This window comes from Misgurnus anguillicaudatus, chromosome 19 (assembly GCF_027580225.2).
Source record: "Misgurnus anguillicaudatus chromosome 19, ASM2758022v2, whole genome shotgun sequence".
Classification (NCBI taxonomy): Eukaryota; Metazoa; Chordata; class Actinopteri; order Cypriniformes; family Cobitidae; genus Misgurnus; species Misgurnus anguillicaudatus.
Genome location: NC_073355.2, coordinates 50668282 through 50691025, shown reverse-complemented (window position 1 = coordinate 50691025; position 22744 = coordinate 50668282). Strand labels below are relative to the sequence as shown.

Sequence of the window (22744 nt, the reverse complement as noted above, 5' to 3'; positions counted from 1 at the left end):
AGCGCGGCGCGTTACGTAGGGTGTGAGCGTCGAGGAGAGTTGAAATCAGCTCAACTTCATGGTAATGAAATATGACACGGTTCAGCGACAACCAATCGGATTACAGAGCTTTAATTCACGCTCTTGCCGATGGTAAGGCACCTTGATAAAGCTACCAAGGAAGCGCAATAAATGCCCGCTTTCAACAAAATATGAACGTTTCTAGAACATTATGGAAACCAGTTGTTGTTAGGTGGGAGAGCCCTCTCACATGCCAATCATATTGCTTGATCTGTCGCGTATACTGGAATTATACTTTACCTCATGTAAACGCAATACTTTGATAAAAATAATGCAACTAAGCTCATAATCGCAGTATGTATAATCGTATTAAAAGACGTGGAGTACGCCATTTTTAATTGACCTATGGCTAAGACATGCCCCCTTTACTCACTCAGACAAACAATCAACATTCGATGACGGGTGCTATGGCAGCTGTCATAGTAGGAGACATTTCACAGGAGGCAATTGATGATTTTTGGAGACAGAAAGACTATATATCATCTGAAAGTCACCAACATTGCCTTAACTATGCTTTGCAGGGTTATATTAATAATTTTATTGTTGAGAAAGTCAATGAAAAGCTTCACCTCAAGGCCAAAATGTACAGGTCACAGTGTAAACACATTAAACTGCATCTCGTTGCCATCATGATCAAATTAAACATCCAAGACAAGCCTTTTTACTATCTTTACCAAGAGTACCTCTCCATTAGTTTGGCGCTACAGTATTTACATGTATCATTCAGCACAACACAGCCATTACAAATAACATTTGTTATCTCGGTTTTTTATGTTAATGAAGCTGACATGATGTACAACGCGTGTAGAAGCTAACGTTAACGTTTTCTAATGTTAGGCTAACGTTACGTTAGAGATGTTTAAGATAACGTTCAAATACGTTGTTGACTTAGCTTAGAACAAATGTAGACATAATTTATCTACGTTAAGTTGGTGTTGTGGTCTACATTACCACTATAATGTATGACACTTGCATTACATGTGAACGGCTCCTACGGTAATAGGATTCTGTTTCTCTCTCCCTGTCTCGTTCTCAACCCTGAGGACAATGAGACAAACAGACCCAGTTCTTGCTGCTGTGAAGGTCATCACACCACTGATCTACTGACCATCCTTCAACGAGATGCCCAGCCAATGCCTGACCAGTGACCACCGGTGGTCATATATGCATCTCTCTCAAGGGTTTTTCCCCTCCTAGGAGTTTTCCCTCTGGACTAGCCAGGAGGGTTTTTCTCCTAGGGTTTTTTTTCATCACCTGGAGAGTCCGCCACCTTTGGCTTAACTTACTACTCTACTGTATATGTTACATTATTACTACGCTCGCTTTTCTATGCTTTTCCTACATCTATTAATGTAAAGCTGCTTTGAAACAATTACAGGGCTCGAAATTGCGACCTTAAAATATATTTGGGAGCATTTGTGCGACTGCCCATTTTGTTGTGGTGCGACATTGATTTCGATCGTGATGCTGTGTGTTGCTGTCCCAGGTTCAGTGCTCTCTCCAACATTACATAACCAATCAAATTTCACCATTAAGTTCTTGCGCTTAATGAAGGCCGCAGATTGGCTAATATGAGTGTCAATCATTCCTTGTTGCCGTGCTACTAGAGGTGGCACGGTTCATGGAAAAATCCGAACCGTTCGGTTCGCTTGTCTCGGTTCGGAGCGCGTGTGTGTCGTACGGTTCAACGGTTCATGGCATGCGCAATGTATGTAGCCTCATGCCCTGTATGTGACCTCAGATAGCGTGTTCCCCTTTCGCGAATAGCGCGAAAGAAGAGGTGACTGGTGTGGAGAGTGAGTGCTGCCGGTCATGTTACGTTACGTGTAGGGAGAGAAAAAGAAGTCTGCCCGCAGTTGGAGGATGCGCCAGCATCATGATGACAGCGGAAATAAAACAATATATACAGCCACACGCGACAGCCTTCTCTCTGACCATTTATCTTATCTGAGGTAATGAACACTGTTTTACGTCTTTTCGTATTCAGCTTAGGGCTGTGCCGATAAACAATATCACCTCGAATCGCGATGAAATTTAAATCGATAACGATGATAAGCTCCGGACATTTTTACTCAATACGGATTGATCAGTACTTTTGTGTAATGTTGTCGTCCGTTTCTCGTCATGGATCGCAAACAACGACAAGCGCCTTATTAAAGCACAAGCAGGTTGCATTAAAGCCTGGATTATAGCAGACGGAAAAGGTACAGTACTTTCTTCTCGCGTCCATCTTGCACGCACACATGTCTGCACCGCTTTGAAAGTACAGGACATTTACAAATTTAGAAAAGATAAAGAAAAGTAGCCGATCCACCGCTGCAGTGAATATACTATACTGTGGGGTTGTGCACACCAAAACTTTTAAACGCGGCTGAAAACGCCGCAGAAAACGTGCGGCGGCTTTCAGCGCGGAAGAAAACCGCTAGCTGCTGGCTTATTTTTATAAACAGCTGTATGTTTATCAGTATATTGAATCTTAAAGCTGTCTTGGGTCTTAAAGTTACAGTAGCCTGCTGCTTTCTGTCTCAGAAATGTTCATTACAAACAATAAATGAAAACTCCTCACTACTATTAGTATTAACTGAATACATTTTGCACACATTTAATTCATAAAGTGAGGACTGTGCAGTGTATTATGTGTATTTATTGCCATTGTTAAATCATGTTGACAGACAATTTCATAACTAATATTTACATTTAATACAGATGCCTGAATAGTAAAACAAGATGAATATAGTCTTATGATTAAGTGGAAAAATTAAAGATTTGGTTGCTTGTCACCAGCATTGTTGTAGTGACAGCCAAAATACATCGGCCTATGTGTAATACATAATTATCCAAAGATGATGAAATTGTGGACAAAAAAGGTAGCACAAATTCTGTTATATGGAAGTGGTTTGGCTGTCTAAAAACATTTATTTAATGAACCCTCTTTTTTTGTGGCTTAAGTTATTGTTGGCATACTCTCTTAAAGCTGGAAGCATTAGCATCTTATATCGAAATCGTATATCGTTATCGGTCAATATGGATTTTTTATTTCGAGATCACATTTTTGCCATATCGCCCAGCCCTAATTCAGCGCTATTTTAGCCTTTCGTTGATAAAACGAAAGCGGCTGATTTCCGCGTAGTTTCATTTTGCTAGCGTGTGAAAGTTGTGCGATCTTATTTCATAAACTGCCCCTTAAAGTAATCAGGACAGAAATGGTCAAAAGTGGACAAAAGAGACGAATTTAAATATTACAGGTGTAAACGTTATGTTTCTCTCTCGTTCACATATTCTCTCTGCAGTATTTAAGCAGCCTCTCAGTGATAAATCTTAAAGCTACACTGAATTTGGCATTTTGATAAATGCAAGTTATCTTTGTGTGCTAAAAATGCACAGAAAGTTTATGTAGATGGCAATACACATTCTCTTTTTTGCCAAATAAATGAAAAGCATGTTGAAATCATCAATGTCTTCCCTCTTACCGTGTCAAAATCTCGCCTGGCTTTCCTCAGGGATGTTCCCAATAATGTGCTTAAAGTCAAATTCAGTTTGTGCATGATTACATGCTATAACTTTTTTTAATACTGTATCCTAAATTATGGATAATTAATACATTAATAAGATAATACATTTCTGGAGTGTTAAAAAAATAACAACAAGAACCGTACTGAACCGAGAACCGTGACCATAGAACTGTGATACGAACCGAGGGTTTTGTGAACCGTGCCACCCCTACGTGCTACGTTGGTACGTGAAGCGCAAAAATGTGAAAAGAAGACGAAACGCGAGCATGACGAGAACGAGGCCGATTACAGCCATTGTTACTACTGTAATTAATGGCGACGATCTGGATTCAAAAGCGACTCCGCCACCGGAAAATAGGACTGAGAGAGTGGCTTAAAGATTTCGAGTGTCTCTGCTATGAAAATGGCTCAATGTAACTTACTGTGTTTACTGTAAATCCTGTAAAACGCCGTTGGTGGCGGAATCAAAACATTTTAACCGCCAGACCTTGCTTAAACATGGTGAAAGTGCCAAAAACACAAGAAGTGTCGTGACAAATGTGTTCATTATTGATGGAGACACCAACCTGTCTGTCAAAGAGTGTTTGATAGTGTATGTGCGCATGCACTGGTGAATGGACATCCGAAAAACATCCTTGTGGTTCATGTTGATGTGGAACACGACAATGCTGATGGTATGTTTTCGTTGTATTTTTTAAAAACATTGCCTATTTAGTAGGGATGAGTAGCCAGAATCAGCTTGACGCAGGCACGCGCATCCAACATTTTTGCGCGAGAAGGCGTGGCGGAAGGCAGTAACAGGTGCACTGTTTTTTAATGCGTTGCTTATGTGTGCATTTGATTCTTGTTCTTATTTAAGCTACTGTTTATTAAAACAGGTTCATACGTCTTAGGGCTCCATGTTAATGTTCATTTAATGCAGGGGTGTCCATACAACCAGTCGATCGCAAATGCAATGCCGAGATCGCATATAAGTTAATAACTGTGTATGCTGCTCCACGCCTCCACGAGCTTCGGAAAACAAAGCGCCAAATTGGCATTATGGTCTTAGAAGTCTTTTTGAGTTGCAGCGCATTTCTTCTCAAGTGTGTTTTTATAAATCGTATGCCTGCCCGCTGTTGCGGAGTCGATCCACACGTACGGTGTATGTGCGCGCGATCGATCGACCAAACGAACGAGAGAGAGATGCTTCTGATAATGTTGTCATTTTCTGGTTTATTTCATCAAAACCGCATCTCCGCTATTCCGCTATAAGGAGTACTCGGCATGTACTCAAGGATTTTTTTAACTCCTCAAAAAGAATGGAGTAATGGTGACAGCCCTAAATTCAACGTAGAGATAGTCCTCCTAACACACATTTAAAGTGTTATTAAAAAATGTTTTTTTAGCAGATAGGTCTTGTCAGCTTTATCATTTTAAAAGTAGATTGTCACACAAAAAAGGCTGGACACCCCTGATTTAATGTTTATGCTTTAAAAAGTGCATATAGCTGCTAATTGTTAAGCCTGCTTGGGCTTAACTTAACTTCTTCTCCTAGACGTTACATTAGTAATACGCTCGCTCATAATGTCGCGTCATAGCCGCAGCAAATTTGACTGCTTATGCTATTGTGTATTATGTTGTGCTATCTGTCGTTTTTCTGTGCTTTTACTGCTTCTATTAATGTAAAGCTGCTTTGAAACAATTGAGTATTGTGAAAAGCGCTATATAAATAAAATTGAATTGAATTGCATTTGTTGTTTGCTGATTTTCAAAAATAAAACTTGTTAAAATGTTTTCAGTTGTATCAGTTCTTTTTGAACATTTCCATCTCAATTTAAGAAAACCATGATAATATTGATAACCGTGATAAATTTGGTCACTATAATCATGATATGAAATTTTCTAACCGTCCCATCCCTACTATTTAGTAGTAATAGCATACTGGTATGCAGTTATCAATACCAATATATATTAGCCTTCTATATTAAGGTCACTTTTGTAATGTCACAATTAATCAGTGTTTTACATGTTTGCTAGGTTTTCTATTGTAATCTTAATCATGTTACCTGTAATTGTTAAATTTTTATTGCTGCTACTATTTCAACAGCATTTGGGTATTATTTTAGAAATCAATGCAGCAAAAAAAAAGTAAAATAAAAGACCAAATTTTAAATGCTGGCCATAGGATGTGTAAAGCCCAGTGGTGGTGTTTTATTTCTAATAAAATAAATCTATTAACATATACATTGTAGTTGAGGTGCTTTTAAATTTTTGGATGGGTGCGCCTAAATTTTTGCTGGTGCTCCTAACTCTTTAAAGTTGGGAGCACCAGTGCTACCAAATAAAAAAGTAAATTTTGAGCCCTGCAATTAACAATTGTGAATGCAATAAATCCGCTCCACAAATTACAGCGCACCATTCCACGCAATGTAAACAAACAATGGCGGCGCGTTGAGTACACGGAATCTTAGTTTTCCTCATCTACTTTGCACTTCGTGATCAACAAACAAATAGGGCTGTGTTGAAAAAAATCGATTCTGAATCGATTTTCATGTTAATTTCTAAAGATCGATCCATAACGTAAAGAGTTCTTCTCGCACATAATGCTAATAGTTGTAAAGTTTTCTGAACCTTAAGCAAGCTGAGACAAAACTCGCGTTTATATCAGTGACACGTGCGCTGCTGGAGCGATGTAGTTTGACGCCTAATTTGCTTATAGTACAAATATCTTTGATCAGAAAGACGAGAAAGACACTCAAATGTTAAGGTCTAATAGAAAGTAAAGAGCGTCAAGACCTTAAAACAGACTTCATCACATCATAGCACCTGTCACATTTATAATATCTAGAGCTTCTCTCATATACAGGTATTTATCCTGTCTGTAGGTTTGTGCATATATTTATACCTGATCATTTGACATATTGCCTATTTTTAATGTAATGTATGCATAAATACAAAACACAATGCATACTATAGCTTCAATAGTCTATAAAACTAATAACTCAAGATTCTGTCTATCAAGACTTAATCTGTTGTTATCATCTGGGCATTTTCACTTTAACATTATCAACTTCAAATTGTCCATATTTTAAAACTGTGGTGAGCAGTTAAAAGCTATAGTGAGTGGCAAATAACTGCACATTTTTATAATCCAAAAACAATATAAACTGAAAAACATATACCATGAAATATACCGTGAAATAAAATGACTCATTCCTTGGAATTTTTGGTCATTCCGCCCACCCCTATCTGGCACCATTTCGGGCTTTTTTCAAAAACATTTATCTAAATCTCGAAGATCGGATCAGATCGGATCGAATCGAATAATGATAATTGATTCAAGATCTTGAGAATCGGAATTGAAACCCAGCCCTACAAACAAAAACAAAATAATACTTTGATGGCATTGATAAGCCTGTGGTGGTTTTCTGTGATGGGAAAGAAATGTAAGCCTTCAAAATCGAATAATTTACGCAGAAGGCACCTAGAAGACGGTTGCTTGTTCTCCCGACAGCATGAAGCTTCTCTCATGCTCATACATTGACCCCAGAGGATCTTATGAAAAACTTTGCATAACTTTACTCAAAGTCAACAAAAATCCAGCAGGACCAAAACATTTTACAGCTGAAAAATGTTAAACAACAACATCACAAATATAACCGCAGCAATGACTATATGACAAAGTAAGTGTTTTGGCCATTAATGTTTATTTTTTAATCAGCGTATACCACTGTTCAACTAAATGAATATAACATGGCAAAGATGAATGCACATTTATATATTGATTCAATAAATGTATAGCATTTTGAAAAAAACTTGTCATGGATTTATTGCGTTTTGTGGAAAAAATAATTTGTTTTTATAATAAATCTTTTAAAATCAAGTTATGGATTTGAATTTTTTCTGTTTTTATCACCTAAAAATGCTATGTGAAAGTTTGTAACAGAAAATAGTGGTTTTCATCTTGTCACTTTCTTGGTACCGAAATTAGTCAAAATGGATTTATTGCGTTTTTGAACACAACTCTTAAAATATTAATCTGCTATCTTTATCTGTATCTCAAGAGAATCTGAACATGTGAAAAATCTTAATAAGACACCAAAAAAAGACAATGTATTGATGTTTCATCAAACTTGTCATTAAGTGTCATCAAATTGAAGTTGTTTTAGTCATGAATTATAACGTGACACATTCTGGATGTCAAAACTTGTTCTAACATCTGTGTGAACACGAAAGGAACAGACATACAGTCAATGAAAGCCACCAAGTCATATAAAAAATTCAGAAAATGTATTCTAGCAGGATCTATTGAATCATGATTTGTTTCGTCTGATTTAAACTTTAACTTATCAAAATAGTTTAAAATTTTACCAGAAATGTAAAGTAATGATGAAGCACTTTTACTTACTACTCTAGTAACTGTACTATATCAAAGTGTATGAATATGTAGTGGATTTAAAAGTATAATGTTATAATGTAGTAAAGTAAAAAAAAAACACAAAGTAGATCCTTGTAAATGTCATTTTAAAAGCAACAGTACTTAGTACTTTACACCTGCATTTTACAAGCCTCATCCTATTTAAATCACAAACATTTGTGTACCCCCTATTCTCCAAACTTACATGAAACAGTCCGAAGTAATAACGAGTCACCTCCTCGCGGTAAAAATGCGGGCAGTACTTCTGATTGCAGGCAAGATTTTCGTTTTTAAATCCTCCAAGAAATGCGAAAATCACGTCTTTTCTCCTCATAAATTTCCCTCGTCTTGTCTTTTCTTCTTCTCTTTTAACAGCGGTTGGCATCCAGTTTATAGGCGCATTACCGCCCCCTCTGCTCCGGAGCGTGGATCTGATAATAAGTCTACTGCCTTACTCATGGATTCCTTCTCGATTATACAAAACATTAATAAATAAAACCACATTAACCAAATACACACATACACAAATATTCGAATAATTTCCTACCAATACAACTAAATACATTTTATATCTCACTTTTGTCATGGTTTTTCAAAGCAAAATTTGACTGGATCACCCTGATCCAGATACACACTTTTTCAGATGATCAAATCTGGATTACTAGTGCTTTAAATGGGTTCACATGTCAATGTTGACTATTAGATATGTTAAAAACAGCAGGTAGTTTGGTCATCATGGGGTCACTAAGTGTTTTTACTTGAAGAGACAATAAAACAACACAATTTTCCCTTTTTTATTTCAATTCAACATTTAGTCTGTTCTTCTGGATCACAAAAAAATGGAGATTATACACAAACACATGCATTATATGTCATAAAGAGGCTAAAAGTCTTGTAGTTTTAGATAGGTAGAGATGCCGGTTGTTAAAACTACATTTGACTGTTTGGTCTCTGATGATTGTGATCAATATACTATACATAGGGTGGCCATTTGTGCCACTTCCGCCAGACACGTCCCGCTCTTTGCTTTGTGCACTGGTGCACACTCATGTTGGTACAGGAAGGAGCCATCCCTAAACTGTTCCCACAAAGTTGGAGCATGAAATTGTCCAAAATGTCTTGGTATGATGAAGCATTAAGAGTTCCTTTCACTAGATCTGACTGGAACACCTGAATTCAATGATTTGGAGGGGTGTCCCAAAACTTTGGACAATATAGTGTATATCCAAAGGGAATATTTCATGTTTAAAGATCAGACACTGAAGGGCAGAGCAGCTGCACTGAGACAGCGGCAAATTTCAGAAGTACTTGCCGAGAGGATACGGTGAACGGCCAGAGGTGTAAAGTACTTGAGTAATTTTACTTGATTACTGTACTTAAAGGAACAGTATGTAGGAATGTGGCCAAAACTGGTATTGCAATCACAAAACTTGTCGCTAAAACTGGTACTGCAATCACACAACTGGTGGCCAATACACAACATGACACCATAAACATCAGTTGAGGGCTGCAACTCCACTTTTTAAATGACAATATCCTGGCCAGACCACTGTTGTGAGTGATATAAGTATTTGAAATGAAAATGATTTCTTAATGTCTAGTGACATATCAGGGCCATTTTAATTAATTGATATACATTTCTTACATACTGTTCCTTTAAGTATTGTTTTTGGGGATTTTCACTTTACAGTACTTGAGTACAATTAAAAATCAATACTTTTACTTAATTACAATTTTTTAAGAAAAAAAGTACTTTTTACTCCTTACAATTTTATTTACAGTCAATAAGTACTTCTATTTCTACCAACACTTAAAATCAACAACTTTAGTATTAATAAGCAGTAGTTGGAATATATTGAGGCAAAAGTAGTTAATAGTTAATAGAGAGAATTGGACCCTAAAGTGGGACCAGAATAATTGATGTATTTTATATATTATTTCTTCGAGCTATTTCAAGCCTATCCTTGTATCATGTACTAAAAAGGATTTAGAAGTAATTAGTAATAAGTAAAAAACTAATAGTAATAATACTTTTTGGAGAGAGTATTTTAATCTAATTACATGATTGAAGATGTAATTAGTAACTAGTAATTTATTACTTTTTTTGAGTAACTTACCCAACACTGCCCCAAACCCATGCGAAAATGGTTTAAAATAGGAAAAACAATTGAGTAAAACCAATACATGAAACTGACATGGAAAAGAAAAACAAGAAAGTCCGTGGTAGAGACACAGAAAAATGCAGAGATCCGTGACAATGACACAGATAAATGAGCAAAAAATTCTGTGACTATACCACGGAACTTTGTGAAATCATGTTGGAAATTAGGTAGTAGTCTTATAGTTTGAAAATTAAATACAATTAAAAACAAACAGTTGTAAAGGATAAAACCTTGGATGTGTTTCATTCACTTCATGTTTTTACAGATTAAAAGCTTAAACAAGAATCTCTAGTTTTCATTCTTCCTGTTACTTTTAATTTTTTAATACTCAAGTACAATTTTAATGTGGTACTTTTTTACTTTTAGTCAAGTACAATTCTGTCCAGATATTTTTACTTGTAATTGAGTAAAATTTACACTCAGTACTTGTACTTTCACTTGAGTGACATTTTTGAGTACTTTTTACACCTCTGCTGATCACCCGAAACTCACATATCCAAATCATCAGAGAAAATTTTTATATATGCGCTATCTTTACTAACTAACAACAGAATTAAAGTTTATTATAGTGTTGTAGTTCTCGAGACCGGTCTCGGACTTGAAGGTCTTGGTCTCGTCTTGGAATCGACCGCATTTTTCTCGTCTCGGTCTCAGCCAAAGAGGACTCTGAATTTTATTTCAAGAACGGTCAAGACCACAACTGATGGCGCATCACAAATTTATTTTTTACCATTAATTTTATGCAGTTTATTCAGGTTTGGCATATGATGTTGGCATTGTTTAAGCATTGTTTAAGTTTCTCCCAAATTGTATTACTTAAAACACCTGCATTGTGTTAAGTGGATGGCAAGCCATGATAGACAAAGATAAATTCCCACATATCTGCAATGTCTTTGATTATTTTATCAACTTCTCTAATGGCACACACGCACGCACGCACACACAGACAAGAAGTGCCTAATCATATGCATATTCCACATTTTATCATAAGTGTTTTAATGCAGTGACTTGCACTGGGGTCTTGGTCTTGACTTGGTCTCGGCCTGTCTTGGTCTTGACTTGGTCTCGATTTAGGTGGTCTTGACTACAACACTAGTTTATTCATCAATATTTTCAACTAAAAAGCTACATTTAATGACACAAAAAGAGTTATATTTTTAATTTTGTGCCGGTTTTAAGCTCCATTGCCGTTGACGTGAAATGCATTCTAAGAAACTTGTCTTTCATAAGTCCACACAAGTCACCTTCTGATGCATCCTAGATACAATGAGCGGATCAACATCCTGAGATGTTATGCAGGGAACTACACTAACCTTTTCCACTGGTGGCACTTGCGCTACCAACTTTTTCAGTTACTGGCGCAAAATATGATTTGGTCGCACATATTTTTTTCAAGTTATATTAAGGTGCTCTGGATAATAATGAACAATAATGAAACTGTATTGCATACAGATATGCTTTTTATTTTACTTGCCATCTTTTAAACCACATGCCTTCTTGTTTTCTTAAACGTTGCAGTCGTGTTTCCCACCGATCTGAAATTTACTTGGTGGTGAAAAGGGCAATTATTACCCACTGACAAATAATGGTCTACTATACATGTGACGTAGAACTAATAATGTGTGACACAACACAATACTTTATTGATTTATTGAAAATTAATATTAATTTCACATATTTCATTAATCTAACCACCCCAAACTTTCTTTGCCATTAACAAAGCTGACACTGTTTGTCAAAGCACCACGAAAACACTTACTGTTTTTGCACTGATATATGAAGCAATTAGACCCCTTTTATCAAACTCAATATAATACAATATGATGTATAGTATATTAATAGACAGTGCAGGTCTATAGATTATAAATGTGACTGATGTTATGACTGATGTTATAATGGTAATAATTACTATAAGATAACTTCTACTGCTTCTGCTCTATCTTTCTATTTCTCTCTTGCTGATTTAAAAAGCTTAATCCACTCATTTTTTCAGATTTAAAAGTTTACTTGCTGTCCCGTTGACAGACTTTACATTGCTTTGCTCGTTCAGTGCAATTGGCTTGACATTAGCATTGCTCTTTGCTACAATCTCTGTCCAAACTTAATATTGATATGGTTTTAGAAAAGATATGGTTTATTAATAATAAGATTATTAAAAAAATGTGAGAAAGCAAATGCAGCGCGTGGTCGTAACAAGAACCATCGCCATAGAAACCGAAGGCACGCTGAAACTTCACTCGAGCTTTAGCTTTTTCATGGCCGTTTTCCGATCGACTCGGGTTATAAACACAACATTAATCAGACTTGGGACCCAAAGTAATTAAACTAGGACCTAACCGGACCCGACAGACCACTTAAAATATAAACCCGGAACCATACGGGTCCCGCGTCCTCAGTGAAGAAAGACCTCTGCTCAAGTTCAGAAACATGGAAGACACTGCGCTTGCGTCGCGTCGCACCTAATTCATTGAGAAACAGCTGAGCACGCAAACATGCTTTCACGCAAAATGAAGCCAACGTGTTGATGGCTCAGAGCACGTTATAAAACGTATTCTTAAAATCCACATTTCTGTTTTAATAAATGCTCATAGTAAATCATAGCATATTGTCTAAAACATTAGGTAGCACATTTGCGACCCATTAAAAATTTGGGTCGCAACGGCAGTTCAAAAGGTCGCATATGCGACCATTTTGGTCGCAGTGTAGCTCCCTGTTATGTGAACTTGACTTGATGTGAACTTGGAATTGGAGCAGTACTTGGGCCGCGACTTGATGCCGTTCCACAAGAACACAAGTACAGACATCTTGGGCATTTGGGCGCATGTAGACTTTTAGTAAAGATCCTCCAGACAGTTTTATTAATAAGACCTCAGCTGATTAATAAACATTGTTGCCATATCCACACTGTTGACACATGAATGATTTCTATCGAGTGTGGATTCTCATGTGTGACTTAAGGGTAGCTTTTGTTTTGAAACTCTTTTTACACTCATGGCATGTGAACGGTTTCTCATCAGTGTGAGTTCTCAAATGTACATTAAGTCTTGGTTTTGTCTTGAAACCCTTTCCACACTGATGACACAAGTATGGTTTCTCTTCAGTGTGAATCATCACGTGTGCATTAAGGTCATATTTCCTCGTAAAACCCTTTCCACAGTGATGACAAATGAATGGTTTCTCTCCAGTGTGAATTCTCACATGTGACCTTAATAGATATTTCGTTCTAAAACTCTTTACACACAGATGACATGTGAACAGTTTTTCTGCAGTGTGAAGTGTCATGTGTGTCTTAAGATTACATTTACTTGTAAAACTCTTTTCACAGTGATGGCACACATGTGGTTTCTCTCCGGTGTGAATCCTCATGTGTACATTAAGGTAACGTTTTCTTCTATAACCCTTTCCACATAGATGACAAGTGTAAGGTTTCTCTCCAGTGTGAAGTCTCATGTGTATCTTAAGTTCACCTGTAGATGGAAAACTCTTGTCACAGTGATGGCACGTGTTTGGCTTTTCCACACTGTGATTTTTTATGTGCTGTAAGGCCTGTTTGAAATGTGAAACTCTTTCCACACTGTTGACACTTGTAAGGTTTCTCTCCAGTGTGAACTCTTGAATGTTTCTTAAGTTCACTTGCAGTTGAAAAACTCTTTCCACAGTGATGGCACAGATGTGGTTTCTCTCCACTGTGAATCCTCACATGTTCGTTAAGATGCCATTTTGTTCTGAAACTCTTGCCACACTGTTGACATCTGAAAGGCTTTTCCCCACTGTGAGCTTTCATGTGGTGGTTAAGGTTCGATTTAATGCTGAAACTCTTTCCACACTGTTGACATGCATAAGGTTTCTCTCCAGTGTGAGACCTCATGTGTATCTTAAGGTAACTTGCAGATTTAAAACTCCTTTCACACTCATGGCACGCGTGCGTTTTTTCTTTAATGTGACTTCTCACGTGAGTCTCAAGTTTACTTTTATTTCTGAAACTCTTGCCACACTGTTGACATGTGAAAGGTTTCTCCTCACTGTGAGTTTTCTTGTGCCGGATAAGGGTCGATTGAAAGGTGAAACTCTTTCCACACTGTTGACATGTGAAAGGCTTTTCCTCACTGTGAGCTTTCATGTGCTGGTTAAGGTTCGATTTAACGCTGAAACTCTTTCCACACTGTTGACATACATAAGGTTTCTCTCCAGTGTGAGACCTCATGTGTATCTTAAGGTAACTTGCAGATATAAAACTCCTTTCACACTCATGGCACACGTGTGTTTTTTCTTTAATATGATTTCTCACGTGAGTCTCAAGTTTACTTTTATTTCTGAAACTCTTGCCACACTTTTGACATGTGAAAGGTTTCTCTCCGGTGTGAAGTCTCATGTGTATATTAAGTTCACATGTAGATGGAAAACTTTTGTCACAGTGATGGCACGTGTTTGGCTTTTCCCCACTGTTATTTTTTATGTGCTGGGTAAGGCCTGTTTGAAATGTGAAACTTTTTCCACACTGTTGACACTTGTAAGGTTTCTCTCCAGTGTGAATTCTTGAATGTTGCTTAAGTTCACTTGCAGTTGAAAAACTCTTTCCACACTGATGGCACAGATGTGGTTTCTCTCCAGTGTGAATCCTCACATGTTCGTTAAGGTGCCATTTTGTTCTGAAACTCTTTCCACAATGTTGACATCTGAAAGGCTTTTCCCCCCTGTGAGCTTTCATGTGCTGGCTAAGGTTCGATTGAAAGGTGAAACTCTTTTCACACTGTTGACATCTGAAGGGTTTCTCTCCAGTGTGAATCCTCATGTGTGCTTTAAGGCTATCTTTTCTTTTAAAACTCTTTCCACACAGTTGACATGTGAAAGGTTTCTCTTCACTGTGAGTCCTCTTGTGATCTGCAGGGCGTTCATCTTCTCTGAAACTATTTTCACACTTTATGTCTTCAGTCTTCAGAGTTTCTTTCTGTGAAACATTATGGTTTATTTTTACAATGTGATGTTTCTCATCCACTTCAGCTTGACTCTCCTCTTTCACTTCCATCATATCTAAAATAAAGACAGTAAATAGTTCAGATTGATAAACCAGAGTGACAAAACACATTTGAGATTGTCATGTATTCATGTTATTTTTATTGTGAAGTACATTATGTCATTTCTATTGTCAATTTCTGCTCTTGTAGTTTAACTCTTGTGCTGTGTTCAAAACCCTATAACACTTCTGGGGTTTCCAATATCACCAAACATTAGATTCTATTCTAAACTTGTTTTCTTTTAGTTAGGACTGGTTTTCATGCATCTGAATATCTTAGTGAAAATAGCATTATCTGTGAAAAGTGTTGCAAAATTTCTAGGCTGGAATCTTTTCATGGGAATTAACAGGAATAAATAAACCCATTCAATCGTGCCATCTTCACCTTCTTGGACCAGGCTACAAAAGTAGGGCACATTGCAATAATCGAGCCTCGACGTAATAAAGGAATGAATAAGCCTCTCTGCATCTAGTAGCTATAAAGATGGTCGTAATCTAGCGATATTTCTAAGATGGAAGAATGCTTTTGTTTTTGTTTTTTAAACCTTCTTAATATGAGCATCGAACATAAGTTCAGGGTCGAAAATAACGCCAAGATGCGCAAAAAGTCATTGACAGTAATCAGCTGAAGATCATTCAAGCAGCGCTTTATGGAGAAGCAGCCGGTTGCTCATCTTGGGACTGGCGGGTTCTGTGAGAATTACCTGCGCACATTGACTCAAGCATTTAATTCAGGGATGGGCAACTTTGGTCCTAAAGGGTCGGTGTCCTGCAGAGTTTAGCTCCAACCATAATTAAACACACCTGAAGCAGTCAATTAAGGTCTATTGGCATACTAGAAACTTTTAGACAGGTGTGCTGAGGCAAGTTGGAGCTAAAGTCTGCAGGACACCGGCCCTCCAGGGCCGAAGTTGCCCATCCCTGACTTAATTAAACCAGCTGTTGTGCTCGCATTGCACACAAATTCACACTTGATTAAAAGCAGCATACGCAAGCACAGCATTTAAACAGATATTGCGTAATTCAAAAGTGACAGTAAAATGTGCACGACTGCATGCGCATTTATAAGCCCCTCCCACCCAAAGAAACCACGATCCCCGGGTTTGTGACGCGCCGATTAACCGGTGGGAAAATTCTGTCACCACGGCAACCCTAATCAGCAGAAATGAGAAGATCATTTGTAACCCGGACTAGAGCAGTTTCAGTACTATGACCCGATCTGAATCTGGACTGAAATGGTTCTAGGAGATTGTTGATGGCTATGCTCAGTAATGGCAATGAAAAAATAACCTATATATATATTAGGGATGCTCTGATAAATGCAGATCTCCACTAATACTACGTGGCCGATCACTATTCTGAATCGGACAGCCGATCTTATTACAGCTATTTTATGTACTACGGCTTTTGATCAGTCCTTATCGATCTAAAATCACTGTTAGTTTGAGTCGTTTATAGGGATGCACCGAAATGAAAATTCTTGCCCGAAACCGAAAACCGAAAAAGAGGAAACCAAGGCCGAAAAACCGAAACCGAAACACCGAAACAAATTATTATGCCAATTATTAGTACAGATACATTTATGGCTATCACTGTGTACTAACTTTACTAGGGGTGTGTGACGGACCACGGTTCGGATCACATTACAGTTTTTGAGGGACGGATCAGATGATTTTTCAGATCAGCAAAAAGGGGGTGGGTAAAATCTAATAACAAATAAAGAAATTGCAAACATTTATAAAAAAAGAACAAAGTTGCAAATTAATAAGGGCTAACATTAGTATTAGGTACAGAAATCGAATTAAATGAGTCATAACACTGTCTTTATTGTATAAATTAAATATATTATTATTTTTAGAGCTACAGAAGTTATTTTCCCTTTGTCTTGGGTTGTTTGGTTAACATTAATGACACAGACTTAAGTAGGTTAACTGAGGCTACTGTCTCTTTAAATAAGCAGAGACTGGTTTCTGACTGTAATCTATATATACACTTAAGACATAAACAAATGTTTTTATTAGAAAAAGAATACTTTGGAGATAATTTTGTTTATATGTGCCCTGTCAATAACAGAAAGATTTTATGTTCGCTTGTTTGCGTCTCACTTGTGTGTGCACTATTGAGGGCACAAAGACCGAGGGCGATTCCCAAACAGCGCAGCATTAAATCGTTACGTTGTTTTCATTGCTTTATTCGGCACATGTATGTTAATGGACTACAGTATGAGACACATTTGCGCGACTCTCTCTAAAGTTTACACATCAAGAGTTCTGATCTTTGAAGGGCGTACTCTGTGATGATCACGTCTGGACACATTCAAACGCATCTGCCTCTGTGCGTACAGACAACTGCTCACTTTAGCGCCTTTTTGCGGTTAAATACATCCACACCGCATACATGTTGCTTCAGACAAGCACGTGCAGGTCGCGGTTTCTGTTTGCGTCATCACAACATTTCGGCCGTATTGTTTCGGTGATAAAAGTCTTTCGGCCGAAAGGCGAAAATGCTCTTTTGGGCCATTTTCGGCCAAACATTTTCGGTGGCCGAATATTCGGTGCATCCCTAGTCGTTTATAACATGCATTTGAAAAAGCAACACTCGTCAAACATAATTATTAAACATATTCTTTATTATCATGAAAATACCTGAAAAGGTTTAAAGAACAGCAATATAAATATATCCTTAAGACATTTCATGGAGCTTTATATATAAACATGATAACAAACAGACACACGCGTTCTTTATTTGTTTACGGTTAGGTTGTTTAATAGCAAATGCTGACAAGTTTGTGTTGTGAACGTGAAAATAAAAACACCGTTAACTGTCAGAAAAACATCTGTGCGTGTCTTTGAGATTTTCTCTCAAATGACACATTTTGTGATGTTAATGTACCCATTTTGCAGGACTGAGATAGGCTGCTTTACTTTAACCTAGGTTTTAGGAATATAAGCAGAACAATTAAATACATTTTTTTAAATAATTTTGAAGGTGAATCGAAATGCCAGAAACAACTGCTTTTATTATTTGAGATAGGGATTGAATTCATTTTATAGTGGTACGTACAGTATCCATAAGAGCATTTTTTGTTCATCCATTGTTTGAGTCATAATTTGTTATTTATCCTTGAACATTATTTGTAACATTTTTGTATGTGTAATTTATTAAAGTGTATCGTTTAAGTCACATTTTGCTTGTTGGAGTGACTATAAGAGTATTTTTTGTGTGTGGGGGGGGGGGTGTGTGTGGCAAAACTCAATCTCGCCTATACGGCAACCGAAGGGGTTGAGCCGGCCCTGCATTTAGGTGAGATAATTAAAAAAGAAGTGTCTAAAAATGACCACCCACACACACACACACACACACACACACACACACACACACACACACACACACACACACAAAAGAATTACATCAAGTCATGTAAGTTTTGATGATAAACTTAGATAAATATATTTGATCTATCGTATTATGGTTTTAGCAAATACCAAAATGTGTTTATACAGTAGCTAGCTTAGCCAGTAAATTAAAATGTAAGCTGGCATTATTTTAAGTACTATAATAATCAGGGGTCAAGCACCGAAGGTGCTGTGACACCTATTGGAATTGTCAGTATCATTAGGGGTCAAGCACCGAAGGTGCTGAGACACCTATTGGAATTGTTAGTATTATTATTATTATTTTTCCCCAATGGGAGTCTATGGCAGCCCTATGAACCGTACGTAGGAAAATGATGAAATTTGGCACAGTTGTAGAGGTGGTCATAAATAGTCATGTGACCAAAAATGGGGTATTTAGCAGTAACTCTATAGTGCCACCAGTAGTCCAAAAATTCAAAGTTCAAACTGTTATAATTAGTAAACCATTTGATCTATGAAAATTCTACTTAGTACACGTGATTGCTCTCATCCCGCTTATTGAATTTGATACTTTACAGTAAGACTCCACCCATTACAGTAGCGTCCATTTTGAAATGTACAGTATTCCGTTTATTCGCTACTCCTCCTTCAAATGTGGTTCAATTCTTATGAAATTTGGCACAGGTGATCTTTGGAGTGAGCCGCACGGCATTCTTTGATCAATTGAAATGAAACTTGGTACACTTCATGTGGACCATGAACTTGGGGTTCATGCCAAATTTGGTGACAGCGCCACCTATGGGTCATGAGATATGAAAATAGGCTATTTTTGCCCATAACTTCTGAACTGTTTGTCAGAAAATTATGATCTTGATGTCTATGGATTGCTTACCTCATGCCGCATCTGTCGATGTGTATTATGCCGGGTTTGACCGAACCGCCTGTCCGCCATTTTGAAATTTCACATAATTTGTTATATTTTTTGAACTATTGGACATATCTGCGCAAAAATTAGCAAGGAGCTTCGACATGATGTCCTGAAGGTACCTGGGAAGTCAGAGTACAGCGCCACCTAGGGGTTATAAACTATAACAGTTCTTATGGAACTGCTTATAACTTCTGAATACTTTGTCTGATATACATTTTCTTTGTGAAATTGGATTCACTGTTTTATGCCGATCGCAACGATACCTGTTTGTCATTTTCCAACATTCTGTTCATGTGTTATTGTAAAGCATATGGTAGATGATTTTTCCGCTACTCCTTTTACAAATTTTGTTTATTTTTTGCCAGGTTCTGCTCGTATAATGTTTGGAGCAATCCGCACAGAAATGACCGAACAGATTTTTTATATTCTGTTCTCTTTCTTAAAAATACCACTCCAAAGTTGACCGTGCCTGTGACGTTGTCTATTTGTCATAGTAAATTAATGTGACTGTATATTACATTGTATAGCATTACTATACAGAATGATGTTCTTGTCTTCAATCTCACTTGAGCTTTTTGATTCTCATATACATTGTATTTCTGTTAGTTCTGCTCTGCACTGTCAGTTCTGCATCTGTGTTGATTGGCACACGTCAATCCTTGCAGCACCTAAGCTGTCTTTTTGCTGCCCTCTGAGCTGTGTTAACTGAGCTGCGGATCTGGTTAACCACATGCCATGAGATTCTGAGGTCATGGGTTCGAATCCCATGTGCAGTGATATTTTGTCTTAACTTTTTTCTCACTTAAGTTTTGTGATTTTCATACTATACATTGTATTTCAGTTATTTGTGCTCTCTGTTGTCATTTCTGCACTTTTGGTAATTGCTGGATATCAATGTTTATAGCTCTAAAGCTCGTTTCTATAGGTTGGACACACCAATTCAGTGGGTTAATCGTTTACTCAGTGGTGCATGCGGTAACTGCTGTGCTTTGGGAACCTGAGTTCATGGGTTCAAATCCCATGTGCAGTGGTTTTTGTCTTAACTTTTTTTTCTCACTTAAGTTTTGTGATTTTCATACAATACATTGTATTTCAGTTATTTGTGCTCTCTGTTGTCATTTCTGCACGTTTGGTAATTGCTGGATATCAATGTTTATAGCTCTAAAGCTCGTTTCTATAGCTTGGACACACCAACTAAGTGGTTTTATCGTTTACTCAGTGGCGCATACGGTAAACTCCATGCTTTGGGAACCTGAGGTCATGGGTTCAAATCCCAGCTCTTACTTTCACTTATTGAGATTTCCTTTTGCGTTTCCTTTAACACGTTCTTCTCGACCTGTCTGGTTTTCCACACGTGTTATATTTTTGCCATCTTTACTGTTGTTGCTCCGCACTGCAGTGGTCCTGCTCTGCATTTGCTTTGCTTCGGGTTCGGGCTCTGTATTGCGCGCTTTCTGCGCTTTGCACATTTGCTGCGTCGTGTGGTTTTTGCTGTGCTTTGGGTGCTCATTGCGCTGAAGGTGCTTGGCCCCGCAATTGCTGCTTGCAGCTATATTTATTCTTCTATTTCTTCCCCAATGGGAGTCTATGGCAGCCCTATGAACCGTAAGTAGGAAAATGATGAAATGTGGCACAGTTGTAGAGGTGGTCATAAAAAGTCATGTGACCAAAAAAGGGGTCTCTAACATTAACTCTATAGCGCCACCAGCAGTTCACAAATTCAATGTTCAAACTGTTATAACTGGTGATCTATTTGATCTATGAAAATTCTACTTAGTACACGTGATTGCTCTACTCATGCTTATTGTTTTTAATACCTTACAGTAAGACTCCACCCATTACACACAGCCATTTTGAAATGTACAGTATTTCGTTTTTTCCCTACTCCTCCTTCAAATTTGGTTCAATTGTTATGAATTTTGGCACAGATGATCTTTGGAGTGAGCCGCACAGAAATGACTGAACAGAATTTTGATATTTATCTTTGTGCAAAAGTAATAAATGCGCAAACTTAACGAGGTTGAAACAAAAATGGTTCTGAAGCTGTATCTCGGTCATTCTTTCATCAATTGAAATGAAATGTAGTACACATCATGTCGACCATGAACTGGGGGTCCATGCCAAATTTGGTGACAGCGCCACCTATGGGTCATGAGATATGGAAAATGCCTTTTTTTGCCCATAACAACTGAACTGTTTGACAATTATGATCTTGGTGTCTATGGATTCCTTGCCTCATGCCGCATCTATCGATGCGTATTATGTCGGGTTTGACCACACCGCCTGTCCTCCATTTTGAAATTTGTCATAAATTGTTATATCTTTTGAACTACTGGACATATCCGTGCAAAAATCGATAGGGAGCTTCGGCATGATGTCCTGAAGGTACCTGGGAAATCAGAGTACAGCGCCACCTAGGGGTTATGAACTATAACAGTTCTTATAGAACTGCTTATAACTTCTTAATACTTTGTCTAATATTTTTTTTTGTGAAACTGGATTCACTTGTTTATGCCAATTGCAACGATACCTCATTTGTCATTCTCCATCATTCTGTTTATGTGTTATTGTCAGGGCATATGGTAAATGATTTTTTCACTACTCCTTTTACAAAAAATGTTTATTTTATGCCAGGTTCTGCTCGTATAATGTTTGGAGCAATCCGCACAGACGTAACTGAACAGATTTTTCCGCTGCCTGTCAAATTTTTGAGAAATACCTCTGTAAAGCGGGCCGTGCCTGTGACGCTGTCCCTTTGTCATATTAAAACGAATCTGACAAAATTTGCCCACGTTGTTCATTATTGTACAAAATGTTCTTCACGAATTCACTGCCGTTTAAGTTATCTGATTGCCCTATACTTTCTATTTCTGTTTATTTTGGTTTGTTGTTTCATTTCAGTGATTTGGCATATGTCAAACTTGCAGCTCTGAAACCTTTTTTCCACAGCCTAGTAACACCAGGTTTACTCAGTGGCGCATGCGGTAAGTTCCATGCTTTGGGAACCTGAGGTCATGGGTTCGAAGCCCATGTGCAGTGGTATTTTGTCCTAACTTTTTTCTCACTTAAGTTTTGTGATTCTCATACTATACATTGTATTTCAGTTATTTGTGCTTTCCGTTGTCATTTCTGCACTTTCGGTAATTGCTGGATGTCAATGCATATATAGCTCTAAAGCTCTATTCTATAGCTTGGACACACCAACTCAATGGTTTAATAGTTTACTCACTGGTGCACGCAGTAAGTGCCATGCTTTAGGAACCTGAGATCATCAGTTTGAATCCCAGCTCTTACTATCACTTATTGAGATTTC

At 37.6% G+C, this 22744-nt stretch overlaps 3 protein-coding genes across 3 annotated transcripts in view; 2 read left to right on the top strand and 1 right to left on the bottom strand.

The window, feature by feature from the left end:
• Nucleotides 1-22744, top strand: part of LOC129422851 (uncharacterized) — a 469570-nt gene that overhangs the window by 240517 nt on the left and 206309 nt on the right. The gene's annotated exons all lie outside the window — the stretch shown is intronic.
• LOC129422214 (uncharacterized) overlaps nt 1-22744 on the top strand; it is a 240539-nt gene that overhangs the window by 89663 nt on the left and 128132 nt on the right. The window lies entirely within an intron of this gene.
• Nucleotides 13483-22744, bottom strand: part of LOC129422142 (uncharacterized) — a 104441-nt gene continuing 95179 nt past the window's right edge. The window contains exon 5 of the mRNA XM_073857937.1: nt 13483-15164. Within this exon, the coding sequence (XP_073714038.1) occupies nt 13621-15164 (1544 nt within the window). The 3' untranslated portion in view covers nt 13483-13620. The remainder of the gene's footprint in view (nt 15165-22744) is intronic.